This window comes from Diplotaxodon limnothrissa, linkage group LG11, assembly GCF_057381915.1.
Source record: "Diplotaxodon limnothrissa isolate DT_005_m linkage group LG11, D_limnothrissa_male_GT1.1, whole genome shotgun sequence".
NCBI lineage: Eukaryota > Metazoa > Chordata > Actinopteri > Cichliformes > Cichlidae > Diplotaxodon > Diplotaxodon limnothrissa.
Genome location: NC_140606.1, coordinates 29374381 through 29388683, shown reverse-complemented (window position 1 = coordinate 29388683; position 14303 = coordinate 29374381). Strand labels below are relative to the sequence as shown.

The window sequence follows — 14303 nt, the reverse complement described above, 5'->3', positions numbered from 1 at the left end:
AAAGATAAAAGAGAAGAAATAAAATTCCTGTGAGATTTTTCTGTTAACGGCGACAACGCGGGTAAAAAGTTCTAACGGTCTAGCCTGCTGTGTATGATTTATGTTATTGTATATGTGCATTTCTGTATGTCCACAATTAGCAGAAGAATAATCTGAAAATTTCCAGCTGTTAGCCCTCAAGCTCCTATTACTACAAAGCAACTGGAAAAAGCAAGTGTTCTGACCTTTATTTCATTTTTTTAATGCAATATCTACACATTTTTCTCTTTAACCTCCTAGGACCAGGCGTCCACATATGTGGACATCACATTTTGGGTTATTTAGACCAAAATACTCAATTTTGCTCTTCAACGGCCTGATATCCATTTACGAGGACATTATAGTGCTACTGTTCTATCAAAATTTTAAACGAATATCCTCATATGTGGCTCTGATTTTTCATAAAAACAAAAATAAGGTAAAAAAAAAATCTGTTTTTTCTTTGTTTATACATTTATCGGGCCCCAATATGCCCAAATATCAAAGAGAAGTTAAAAATGCATGCAGTGGAAGAGTTCGGGTCTTAGGAGGTTAAGGTAACCAGAAATTTTAAATATTACTCTTAAAACCTTTACAGTTGAACACTGCACAAAATATGACTTGAATAAGAAGTGAAACTACAGTTTTGTTTCTGGCTTTGAGTTATGATAGTGTCTTTCACAATGTTAGATAATAACACATACCTATAAAGTCATGCTGTAGAATAGCTGCAAAGCAGATCATCACTTTATTACTTTTTTATTATTATCTTTTGGGGATCTTTCTGGCGTTCTGAGGACATATTGCGATTAATTACTGAAACTCAAAAAAAAGTTAACTTTTCTCGAAGTGATTCTTTCTGGTTTCTTCTTTTTCCACCCACTGCAGCTTCATTTAGTGAAAGTGACATTTCACCTTTAACTTCACAGGATTCGACATACGTCAACTAGAAAGCATACAAAAAATCCCTAGAGATTACCAAAAAAGATTAAAATACTGTTTTGAACTTACAAGTTTCATTTTAAATTATTTACTTAGCAGCAAAAAAAAAGAAACAAAAAGTGATAAATGTAGAATATCCGCAGATCAAAGTAAGTTAGTTCTGCAAACGTACCTCAGTTGACTGTTTATTAAGGCCAATGTCTTAAAGGGTAAAACTATGACACTGCACTGAAAATGAAGTTAAGCTTGTCCTCCCACACGCAATAAAATATCAAAGGTTAGTGGCATTTTAACAAATAAATACACATCCTGAGTCAACTTGCAAAGTAAATGATAAACTCCGGTAATACATGTACAAGCAGGCACTCAATTCACACTTGTCTGACAGCCAAAGGCTGATCAGACATGATCAGACAAGTTCGTCCCAAAAAGTTGACATTTGCCGTTCCTTCTCTCGAGGCTAAACCACACATACCTGATATTTTCAGCGCCGAGACTTATCATGCTTCATTACCAATTGATGCTCCTCACTCCTCCTCAGTTCATTCATACAGTCTGGGGAGGAGTGGAAGGAAGCCCGGCTGTTTTCAGCTCCACATTATTAAAGAATTCAAAATATCTTGATGAAAGTATTTAAAATGCTGCTTTGGTAACACCAGAGTTGCTAACTTTAGTGGCACCCATATACTCATAACATCATGCGATTGCACACTTTCAGACTTGGAAAATCCATTACAAAAACAGTCTGATGTGTCGCCCACTAAGCGACAAGCCCTCGCTGAAAGCGGGGGTAAGAGCAGACAATGCAGTCAAAGTATTCAAGTCACGGAAACATCAAAATTTCTAAACCCAAGGTGATTTTTCAGTGAAATTTCTAGTTTTATAAACAAAAATCACAGACTGTAAATACAAGCAAAAAAAGCTTTTCAGAAATAGTAGTAGGGGTACTGGATGTAAATCTGTTAGCATTTAACTCAGCTGATAAATTTAACGTTAGCTCTTTCAGCCTCAGGCCCCAGGTACCCGCCATCACCTTCAATATCACGTAACTTACCAAGCTCATGACTCACTTGATCATACATGACTGACTGTTAGTGGAGTTAGTAATAATTGCAGTTTTCCTTCCATTACATGAAATACGTCGACTGTGGGGGGAAAAAAAAGATTACAGAATTCGCCGAAGCGTGCATGTTACAACACCGCACAGCACAGAGTCATGCAAATTTTGACATACTATTGAATGACTTGTCGGCGATACTACTATCATACAACCATCCTACATTCAAAATCACTCCAGCCAGCTTTCCTCCTCATCATGATGCTCAGTTTGAACTTCAGTAGGTGGTCTAGACCAGCGGTCCCCAACCTTTTTTGTGCCACGGACAGATTTACGCCCGACAATATTTTCACGGACCGGCCTTTAAGGTGATAAATACAACAAAATAAAACTATTACCGGTACCGAAAAAAGGAGATTTATTCATAACACACGTGAAAAGACCCAGGAAAACCGAGTTAACGATAAAAACGATAACAAAATAACACTGAAAACCGATAAAAACCCTGAAAACTATACATTTCACACCTGAGCCTCAACTCTCGCGGCCCGGTACCAAACGACTCACGGAAGTGAGGCCCGGTGGTTGGGGACCGCTGGTCTAGACCACGTCTACATGCCCAACGCAATAAGCAGCTGCCTGTGAACGCCTGTTTAGATATTTGCATTAACAGCCAGTAGAACACCTGTACCTAATGAAGTGGCCAGTGACTTTATATACTATTCTAAAGAGTTACAGGAGTAGCAGCAATGAAAATAGTATATGTAGCAAATAACTATATCTCTGTGCTTTTCTTTCAGGCAGCAGACAGATCAAAAGCTTAAAGAGTTAAGAGGGATATCTTTATCCCTTGTAGGTGAACCGTCCACTATCACTTGACTTGGGACTAGAAACACATCAGATACTTAATGGAAGTATCAAAAGTGTCAGCAGGGGGGAATAGCCCAAACAAGGAAACTTTCCACCTCTGCCCACGACTGTGACTCATGCAGAAATGCAACCACTTGTTTATCTCTGTTCTGTGCGAGTGTGTTTGCAAGCGGGACTGTGTTTGCGCGTGTGCATGCCCATGTGGTCACTGTCTGACCCAGAATAACATTACTCTGAGCTATACGGCAAGGTGTCAATCACAGATTAACAACAAGCACTAAAGTTTTAAAAAAAAAATCGCAGTATGCACACATGCGTGCACGCAGACACATTCGGCTCGTGTGCTGAATATTTGAAGGGCAACGAAGACACTGACTCAGCTACCAAAATGTCAGCACTCCTTTATGTGAAGCCAGGCTGAACTACAACTACAATTTGTCAAGCACATACCTAAGCTTAAGCTGTGGGAGTGGAATGAGCGGAGGTGAAACTAAAGGAGGTGTGCAGGGCATCCAGCCAAAGGGCACAAGTGTCTCCCCAAAACAAGGCCCAGATGTGACTGTGTGTGGCCTAAAGGTCAACAGTTTCTCACACCGTCCATGAATACAAGCGACTGCAGGCTTGCACAACTTTAAAAATTGCATTCACTGCATGATTCACAATCCTACTTCTTGTTAAATTCAACTCCATGCCAACATTTGTTTCTCCCTCTATCACTTGCAACACCACCTGTTATCTAAGTGGAGATTCTGCCTGATAGTATTTCTGATATCGCAATTTGAACACTCAGAGAGGGGAAATCCTGCAGCGCCTCAAGGCAAATGACAAAACCACATCACACACTGACGGACAGACTTAGAGTGCGTGTATTAAATTCACGTCCCTGTTTGTTACATCTCCTAGAAAATGGCCTTTAAACAACTGCCTACACGAAGGTGACTCATACACCCACTGCTCACATATTTCCACACTGTCTTATAAATGACATCCTCACACACTTAAATTCACCACTGGTAGTCAAGTTGTAAACTTAAGAGCAACAGCGCTGACACAGATTGTTGTTTCCTTAGAGGTCAGCAGCTCGGCTTCAGAGTGGTAGGTGTACAGGTTTTAATCCAAGGGATATGTTTGGGGGTTTTCTTTATTTTTGTTTGTTTTTCCAATGCCAGGTGCCAACTTGTTTGGGTTTTTTTAATTTCTTCACACCAAGATTGTCTGATGTTAAACAAAAATTCCACTAAATTCAATGTCTTCCTTTTTTGCAGTGTGGTTACCAGGTGCAAAAAATTTTTTTATTGTTTAGGGACTATCAGCTTTTATGTCGCACATATGATGTGCATCTAAAGCTAATATTTAAAGCTGCCATATTACACCCTTTTCTAGCATGTGGATCTGAGTCACACATAAGTCTCCCAGGGTGCTTCTTGTTAAGTTTCAGCTAAAAATAACTCACTGATCATTCCTTCTACCCGGACTGTATACCCCTGGTTCCTAGTTCTGCTTCAAATGCTTTGTTTCAGTGTCTCGTAGCTTTAGAGGTATCAGGAAAATGTGTTTTTATAATGTTGTAAGATTTTTCTTCAGTATAAGATGTGAAACTACAACCAGTATTAAAGATCACAACCAATTTTTGCAAGACAGTTGAATTTTCTCCATGTGCAACATAGAAAATAGCCAACCAATCCACATTGAGCTAAAGTCCCTCCCATTCATAGCCCCGCCCCCTCACCACTAAACGCTCCAAACCTCGATGCAAGTGAAGCGAGAATACCTATATGACTGTTAACAAAAAACAACCATTATCCTCCATGATTAATCCAGAACCTGACCAAGACATTTCAGAATGAGCAAAGCTATTGTGAGTGAAGAAAAAAATAAATAAAATAAAAGGCTGCAAAGCAGCTGCTAGTTTGGAAATCAAGAGCGCTGTTGCCATTTATCTGGGGGCGGTGCCTAGCCTAGCAAATCAAAATATCTCTTACAGACACACTCTTCCTCTTCTATGAAGAAATAGTAGGGTCATGTAGCTATATTTGGAAACTGTGAAAAATTTTGCATGTGACATTCCCTTTAAGGTGATTTAAGGTGATACTTTTCCCCTTCTGTAGTTCAACACAGATCAAACACTCCAGTAACATCAGACTTCAACGAGAATGTCAAACATCTGAGAAGAGGACAATAAGATGACAACATGTCAAGAGGAGGGGGATTTTCAGTTCATGGCGTATCTTTTGTAGATCTACTCTGTGAGTAATAACATGATTAAAAAATAAAAGTTCACTTTTGTGTTTATGCTATATAGTAATATATAGAAGCTGCGCAGCATTAAACCTGGTTTATGCTTGCCACCGTTAAACGGCTGTTCAACAAAAAAAAAACAAAAAAAAACTGTGAAAGTGGCATCACAGCTCCTGGTACAAGCCGCACTTTGGTGTCCTTTTGACTTGTCGTGCACATCTTGATTTTTGTAATGTGGCGTACACTCTCTGAGCCGCCACGTGTTGGTTTTTAAACGCCATTTTAGTGATACGATATCAGAACTGGAGTTCAGAGGTTATACTGACAATGCAGAAAGAGAAACTTGAAAATATGACACTTTCTGCAGAAAACTTGAGGCTGCCTCAAGAACCAGTCACATGACTGCTAACCAGGTGATTTGACTTTGTTTGCAATTTTTAATGCTTGTCAATGAAGGCTTAAGGAAATAATGCCCTCGTTATACAAGCTAGAGACTGGCAACTACCAGTTCCTAGGGATAATCTGTATTCCCTGACCAGTTGGATGAAACATCCTTGTGATTGCTTAAGTCGCCAACATTCACCTGTAATATGGAATGGCATGGAACATCCCGACTGCAATCACTTGCAGCTACTCTTTGAGCTGCAGGGAGACTGTGAAAAGTGTGACACAAATCGGAAACAGAGACCGAGCATGAAGACAAGACGCAGACAAGTCGGCATCTTCCATCAAAACTACAAGTGACTGTGGCGATCTGCTTGAAAGCAAAGCAAAATCATGGAGGTTTTTGGTGATTTCACCCAGAGACAGCCAGCACCCACTCACTTACTACAGTGAGTGAGGAAATACTCATTTTTCCCTCACTGTGCACATGACATCACACAAGAAACTTCTATAGACATTGACAGCAGTGGCGCTTCGTGAAATTATTCCGAGGCAAAAAAATCCATCCCAAACAATTACAAGAATACAATGTAAATAAGAACAGTTTGCTTATACAGCATGTGTGGTTGGCTGAACGAGCCCACCGAATCCATGTTGTGGTCAAACTTCATTAGATGAAGCGTAAGTTCTTGTAAGATTTAAGTTCTAAAAGTTCTCAAATTAATTTCGTAAATTCTGAAATTATACATTGAATTGTCGTGATGCACACCCAAATCATCCAGGTAAGGAAATCCCAAAAAGTTGATTTTGTTCATGTGGGCGTAGCGTTTTCAGTGGGAGAAACATTTCGTCACTCATCCAAGTGACTTCTTCAGTCTCAACTGACTGCAGGTTTTCCCGACCTTATAAACACTATATTTGCACAATAACTCAAACTAGCACCACTAACGAACAATGGACTGTGGGGGCAGTTTCTTTAAAAGATTTAAAAAGTTGATGTATATCATAAACCAACGCATACAGATCAATATTTAAGGTTTGACTCTCATCATCCACTGGAGCACAAGCTGGGTGTCATTAGGACACTACAACACAGAGCAAACACCATCCCCACAGATAGAGACCAGGGCATGACTGTGGCGTGCAATACAACCAGTGCAATAATTATAAACCAGCCGTGGCTATAACATCTCCTACATGGGATTGTTTTTTTGTTGTTCAGTGCCAGATAAATCAGAATCTAAAGAATCGGTGTGACCGATATAACTGATAAGCTTATCATTTAAAAATGCAAACTGCTGCAGTGTCTCATTAAACAAATGCAAAAGCAACCATTTCCATTTTATCTGAGTTCTGGCTCTGCGTGCCTTTTGCAACCAACAAATGATATGCCCCAAGACAAAAGAGCAGACCTGCTAATCATGACAATATCTGCCCTGTTTCGCAGGATAGACAGACTTTGAGGGTGTAGAGACAGTTTTCACAGTTCACAATAACAGTTATTATAAGAGAGACGAACCTGTTTCGCTGATCACCAAAAGCAACTAGAAACCTGATAAGTTGGTAGATTAGAGAGTTTCTTTCTCACTTCTTTTTTATTTCTCCTGGCACGCTGCAATGGAGTTAAACATATTCTAATTTCTGTTAATTTTTTGTGTATTTTTCTATATCTGTGGCTTAAGGCCAAATACAGAACTCATCAGCAAAAAGAGCAACCATTTAAGGTTGAAACGTGATACGCTGTCATGTGTTGTAGCATGCTGAATCCTGCCTGACGCACACCTGCTGCTCGAAACCGTACATCTGTGTGTTTACGTGAAGATTGTGTGTATGGTTCCTTTCAAATGGTGCTTAAAGAAGCTTGTGTATAAGTGCTTCAGGAAAGATTCCTGAACTGAGATCAAGAGATGATCCAGTCACACGACACAAGAAGTCTACACCCACTGAGATCCTACCACTGTCAGAACAAGCCTTGACCTCAGAAGAAAATATGGACTTGACAATGAGAACAGATAGGCTTAAATGAACCTTTGCACACAATCCCCTCAAATTGAAATTTTAGAGTAAGGAACAATGTGCAGATGAATATTGGAGGATTTGTAAAAGTGACACTTTTGCATAAATACGCTTAAATACATATAAACACTGTTAAAGCACACAGATAAAGAGGCCCAGAAGCTAAGAAACAAACACAAGGCAGTGTTGTATTCACACTGATACCCCAGAATCCTTTAGTGATATACAGTACACCTCCTGTTTTGGGTTAATGGTAACACTTTTCTACACTCCTCTCTCCTGTCTTTGGGCACTGGTGTGATAAGGCAGTGATGGGTTGTATTTCTTGGGCGCTCCTGGGGGGAATCCCCTGGTATAGCAGTGTGTATGTGTGTTTGTGTGCGTCCCCACAGAAAGGGAAGAATGCAACCATTGAGCGCCTGCCATTGCGCCAGCAAGCATCTCCCCCGCACCCTCACCCCCTCCCGTCCTCGCTTGCACTCTGACGTACAGTTGGAGCAGATTTGGTGACATGAAGATAAAAGCTTTCCACTGTTTCGCTCTTTCCTCTTTCTCCAGTGTCACCAGAACGCTGAGTGCCGGTGCCTTGGCCGCGGACATAGAGAGCTCATTCAAAGTGCCACAATCACTTTTTGCTTCTGTTTTGTGATAAGACAGAGTTCAGCGTGTCTTGTTGCAATATGCCCACCAGCAGCTCGGTACATGTGGAGTAAAGACGCTAGACCGCCGTATTATGCAACGGCAGTGACAAGCTGTAGTTTTTTATACAAATGAACTAACTTCCTGTGTGAGTAATCACACTATGTAGACAAGTTCTGAAGAAAAGCAGCAGTAACTGAATCTGTCAGTAATATTTTCCTTGTGGACATGAGTAAGTGACGACAGAGCAAAGGGAACTGATCAGATAAATAAGATCTTGTAGTATTTCACTTACTGCTAAGATGCGCTGGTACTGCATTAACATAATGGCCCATGACAGTATAATTTCCCAAATTAAATGGAATTTTAATGTACTTTATCGGAATCTGAAGTGAATAATATTTATCTACATAATATTTAATAATGGGGTAACAGTTAACGTTTTTACAGGAAAAAAGAATCAAGTAATTTTAAGTGCCGTGTACGGAATTTTAAGTAGTGTGTAGCTTAAGGTTTTTTACATGAAATGACACAAATAATGATGTTGTTGTGATCCTGGATCTGCCACACTGCATTTTGAGTTGTGCATTCTGGTTTTGTTTATTATTATGTTTTCTGACTAGCTCGTTCTAGTCATTTTGATGTTTCTAGCTTTCAATTCGTTTTATTTTCCATGATCTTATTCTCTGGTTTGCTTAGTTGTAGTTTCCAGTTGTTTCTGTTTGCAGTGATTGCTTATATTTGATTCCAGGAGTTTCAGTTTATCTTTTCTCCCCTTGTTTTCCCTATTGTTAAGGCTCTGTGTTTGGTGTTCTCATGTTTTGATCATTTCATGTTTTACTTTGCTAGTTAGCCGTCTCCTGTGTTTGGTATTTAGTTTTACTTCCCCTGTCTTGTTTTCATTTGATTCGTTTTGCCTGTTACTAATTTTGTCCCAGCTGTTGTTTTCCCCAGATTAGTTCCCAGTATATTCAAAGCCTTAGTTTGCACATGTTTGTTGTTGTTTTTTCCTCTATGTCTGCCTCTAAGTATAATAAGTATTCCCCCATCTGGATTTATTGACATTGTTTTGTTTTTGCGTGTCATGCTTTTTTTTTTTTTTACACTATCAAATTTGCTCTTGTATTCTGTTGTGTTCTTTTTTCCCATACTTTTTTTTAAATTGTAGAATTTCTAAGCACAGTCATTTTAACCCTATGGTAGGGCTGCACGATTTTGCATAAAATGAGAATCACGATTTTTTGGCTTAGAATTGAGATCACGATTCTCTCACGATTTTCTTTTCCAGTATAAATATTTATTGCACTTATTAACTGCACATCAACTTCGTAACAGTTGAGACTGAACATAAAAACAATAAATAAACATAAAAACAACAAATGTCTCACGTTTTGTTGTTGCTGCAAAATGTTGTACTGCTTGAAATTCCGTCTCCACCGTTACTCGACACTGTGTGTATAGAGCAGGTAGTGCAACAATAGAAAAATAGTTGCGGGACGGCACTGTGTAGCGTTTGTCTAGGATGTTGATCATTTTCCTAAATCCCTCGTTTTGCTCAGTGTTGATGGGAGCCATATCTTTGGTCAGGTGATAAGTGATAGCCTCCGTAATTTCTTTGTGCCTGCGGGAGTTCGACGGGGGAGGCGCTGTATAAGGTTCCCGTTATTGATGTTTGGGTGGTTGACCGGGACGGATTTTCTCCTGTCACTTTCTCTTCATCCCTGACGTGCTCTCCTTTGTTTTTTCCCTGTTAATTCACAGGGCACAGCTTCTGTATCACGTGGTATAAGGCTCCGCCCTTGTCATTTGTTGAGCAGGAAGAGTGAGCGCTTGTTTTCATGCAGATTACGTCCCGGATCAAAATGCGGTACAATCGTCGTCGTCTTTTTGTTTGTTTTTTTATCGTTGTCATTTGGAAATGAGATCGCACATAAGTATGAATCGAGATCGCGATTTTCTAACGATTAATCGTGCAGCCCTACCCTATGGCTAATTAAAAGTAGCGAACCACTTTAAACGCACATCCCAAAAGAGATAGATAGAATGGCACCCTCACATACAGGATGATTACAATGTTGCTGGATATCTGATCAAATTTGCTCATTAGGCCTCATTGACACAGGCCTAGAGGCGGGTGGGTGTTCCCTCAAAAGCTTCCGGTCGATGAAAACTGCGCATTCTCCCCGACTGGTTGGCGAGTGATTGCTGGCAGTTCTGATGTAAAATACCGTGTTGCACTGAAAATCTCAATGTGATTTAATTTGGATGATAGCAAATCAACAATAATTTGCATGGAAGATACTGATATGTCTGCGAACACTTGCCAAATACTCGCTGAGCTCAAGAAAATCATGATGTTTAATAAATTTTACATCGAGTTATAAAGGTCATACAGTTATGAGAGACTTTGAACATGTTTTTAAAAATTGTTTAAAGACAGAAAACAATAGAAATTATGTTTAAAAATGGGTTAAAAGCTAAAGTCATTCAGCGATTCATTGTTTATTTCATTCTTTGTTAAAGTGGTATTATGAGCGATCTGCACAGTGGTCTGAATCTGGTAGCGTGAGATTAATTGCTTTTATCTTCTCCTCCCACTTATCTCTTAGAAATCTATACATTTCTATCATCTAGACAGAGCCCTGACTAGCGAATGAGGGAAATTCTGCGTTTTCCACATTTCATGAAGCCATATGCAAATTGCCCTAAATAGTATATGTTTAAATTATTTGATTCAACTAAGAGTCCTCAATGAGGAAACACTGCTTTGTCCCTCTGGTGAACATTTCTCCCCTTTTTAGTGGCTTAGCATTACATGTGTGATTCAAAGCAGAAGTGGAGATTGTTATGCTTTTGTTTCAGAAGGCAGAGCTTTTTCTTGGAAAGAAACCTCCATTTCTGGATTGCACTACTGCTCTGCTAATAGTTGGCAAGATCATGCAAACTAGTGGTGACCACAGCAATCTGCTAGCATCAAACATTTATTGTAGATTTTGTTATGTTCAATTTGGGGTTTGCACTGACACAAAAACCAAAGAAAAAAAATCAACTATGAGTTTGCTCCATTGTTATAAGATCACATGGCTCTACACCCTGTGACATGTGTTCATTTTTTTTTCTTGTATGTAATAAAGAGAGAACAGTCCTTATCATGTTTTATATGTAATATAAAAGGGCATTTGATTACCAATTATGTTCCCAAAAACATAATTACATTCAGATTCTGATAAAATACAATGAATTTCAATTTAATTGTAGGGAAATTACACCCTTAGTTGTGGGCTGTGTTATAAAGATTGTGGCAGAAGATTTTTGCTATTTATGAAAATTGATCACTTCGTTTACTTTTTAGCTGGAGCTCAGTCTGGATTCATTTTTGCTTCCCAAAAACTGCAAATTTCCAAGAAAATACTTGCTTTTGCTTTTTTTTGTCTGAAGAAAAAAAAACAACAGAATAATCAACTACAGCATGAGATGCAGTGAGAGAACGCCAGGACATGTGAAAGCGGGCAAGAAGAGGTCCATTTAAAAAAAAAAAAAGACTTGAGGTATAGTAGTATTGGTAACTGCACATCCTTTTTTCTGTTCCACCTGTCTTTTCAGCCACAGCCAAGTGTTAAATTAGGACTTTCTATTTCTGGTGTAACCATAGAATGGGGCAGCAAAGAGGTCACAAAGGTGCCAAAGGAAAAAATATATATATCTTTAGGGATGTAGGATGTTTCCTTTTTTGTATGGTTTACTCACTTCACTATCTAGCTGGCTGATGAGGGATCTTGTGTTTCAGGTGAAACACAACTACAGGCTTGAGTTCACTTCAGTTCAAACAGTCACATTGTGCGGATTTAGCAACAGAACGTAAACCCTAATACGTAAACAATTCAATTTTAGGTTTGTAACTTTGGCTCTGGTTACAGTTAAGCCTGGTGTTAAACGCGTATTAGCTGTTTTGAGTACAGTGAGTCTTTGGGGAATGAATGCAAATCAATGCAACGTCCTCCTAAGTGACAAAATAAGTGGCTGTGCGAGTGTGACTGAGTGTGAGTGAGTCACCTGATGCCCGACGCTGGCGGACGCAGTTGATTACCCACACATCCAATTCTATTAAAAGGACACGGTCATAATCTCTAATCTCTTCCAAGTCTGGCGGAATAAGAGAGCAGGTTAATCTGGATTACACGTCAGGACCGTGAGCTCACAGCCCAGGCAGCTGATGTGCCAACGAGCCAGGAACAGGAGAAAAATAATGAACACTAACATAAAGATAGCTATAAAATGAGTTTACGCTATATGATTCATACCTGAAGATAAAGACAGTAGAAATGACCAGTAAATTAATTTGCATATGGCGGCACTAGTGCAAAACTTCATCCCCCACCCCCCGAAAGTAGAGGGAATTTATTAGAGGGAATCCCAGCTGAGAAAAGACAAAGAACAACACAAGACATGCAGAAGAAGAACAACTTGTGATCTATGCCATATGGATATGTATGTAGGATATCATCTAGTAATAAGCTTATGATTTACAGAAGATTTGAATACGAGGAACACACAAAAAACATGTGCATTCTTCAAGGTGCATTAAGACACCTGCACTGTCCAGGCACTCATCTGAACCAGAGCAAACCTCCCACCCACCCGCCCGCCCAATTAAATGGAAGAACATAAGTTTAAACAAGCATGAATTGAGTGGAAATGTGAATTAAGAGGGGAAGTTTACGCATAAATCACAACTCTAATGAGCCTCTGGATGGCTGTGGTCTGGTGGCATGTGATCTGTATACCCTGCAGCTGTGATCGTGGCACAAAGGGACTGCCAAAGACTTTCAAAAGTAAAAGTATTAATCACCAGTCACAGTTGAGCAGGCTACAAGCAAAAACTTGGCAACTGGCAGGAATGTCGGATGTCCTGCACATTTCACTGCATAACCTACATACCTTCGAGAGGAATTGGAAGGGAGGGAGGGAGTTTGGGACCGACGATTTGGTGGACAAGCAAGGCTTTTCTTTACATGCACACATGGTTTCCAAGCAAGTGTTTTGCGCGCCCCCCGCAATTTCATGACTTTTATGAAAAACATCCTCTAGTTGACAACTTTTCATCCTCACCACTCAAAAGTGGTTAAAGCTCCCCTGCAGCAGCAGCAGCAGCAGCGGTTTTGCCTCAGCTGATACGCCTCGTGTGAGGAGAAGCAGCAGCAGCAGCGGTTTTGCCTCAGCTGATACGCCTCGTGTGAGGAGAAGCAGCAGCAGCAGCAGCAGCAGCGGTGCTGTGCGAAGCTGCAAAGCCATCACATATACAAACCTGTTGACTGTGTCTGTCTGACGACCTGACGGCTATTTATCTTCACATCTACGGTCTTTTCCACCCTGTTTCCCCCGCAGTGAGTGAGAGTGACAGAGAGAGAGCCTGTGCTGTACTGGAACTTTCTCTCTGGGTATGCCTGCTCTACTCTATCAGCTGACTGAAAAACTATCCGGCTAAAATAACAGGTTAACACTGAGTGTGCTGTTTTTGGGGAGCCGAAACTCATTTTCAAACTGCATCCCGAGGCTTCTTTAGCCGAATAAAAACGGGGTCACACTTTACGGCTAAAAATACCTGTCTATAGCTATATTTGGCTTGGCTGGATCACAATCACAACGCTAAAATAGTCGGGCCCGCCCGACAATGAATAGGATGTCGGCTATCTCACTGTCTCCGTCGGCCAAGAGCTAAAATTAGCAACAAGGCTTGCGTCAATCACGAGCCTCAGTGCGTCAAGGCATTCCCCGCCCCCAGGGGCTGATCATTGGTCGGAATTAGCACGTTGACTGAAAAAATGCGCGCCTTGTGATTGGCGGTTGAGAATTATTATTCCCGGCGTCTCCGGAGGCGTTTTTTAATTTTGAGGTTTGAGAGCGCGCAGAAGCGAAACTGATAGCTGCTTCTCACATCCCGTTCAGTGTCTGCTGCCTTCGCTGGCTGCTGACAGTATTTCCCTACTCAAGACCACATTAGCCTCTCCACAGTTTTAAATGTGAGTTTCAAAATTAGAGAGAGAGGGATTTAAATCCACTCCAATGCCATCCTGGCTGAGCTTTTTATGTTTTATTGCTATACAGACATTAATAAATTATATATTTGACTTCCAGTTTC

The 14303-nt window shown here is 40.2% G+C and overlaps 1 protein-coding gene across 2 annotated transcripts in view; it reads right to left on the bottom strand.

Moving 5' to 3' along the window:
- Positions 1-13773, bottom strand: part of LOC146623109 (uncharacterized) — a 68138-nt gene extending 54365 nt beyond the window's left edge. For both annotated transcript variants that reach the window (XR_014906570.1, XM_085365685.1), the window contains exon 1: positions 13470-13773. Coding sequence is in view for 1 of the 2 variants with exons in the window: in XM_085365685.1 (XP_085221811.1) it covers positions 13470-13698 (229 nt within the window). In the remaining variant the exon portion in view is untranslated. The remainder of the gene's footprint in view (positions 1-13469) is intronic.
- Positions 13774-14303: the final 530 nt, after the last annotated feature.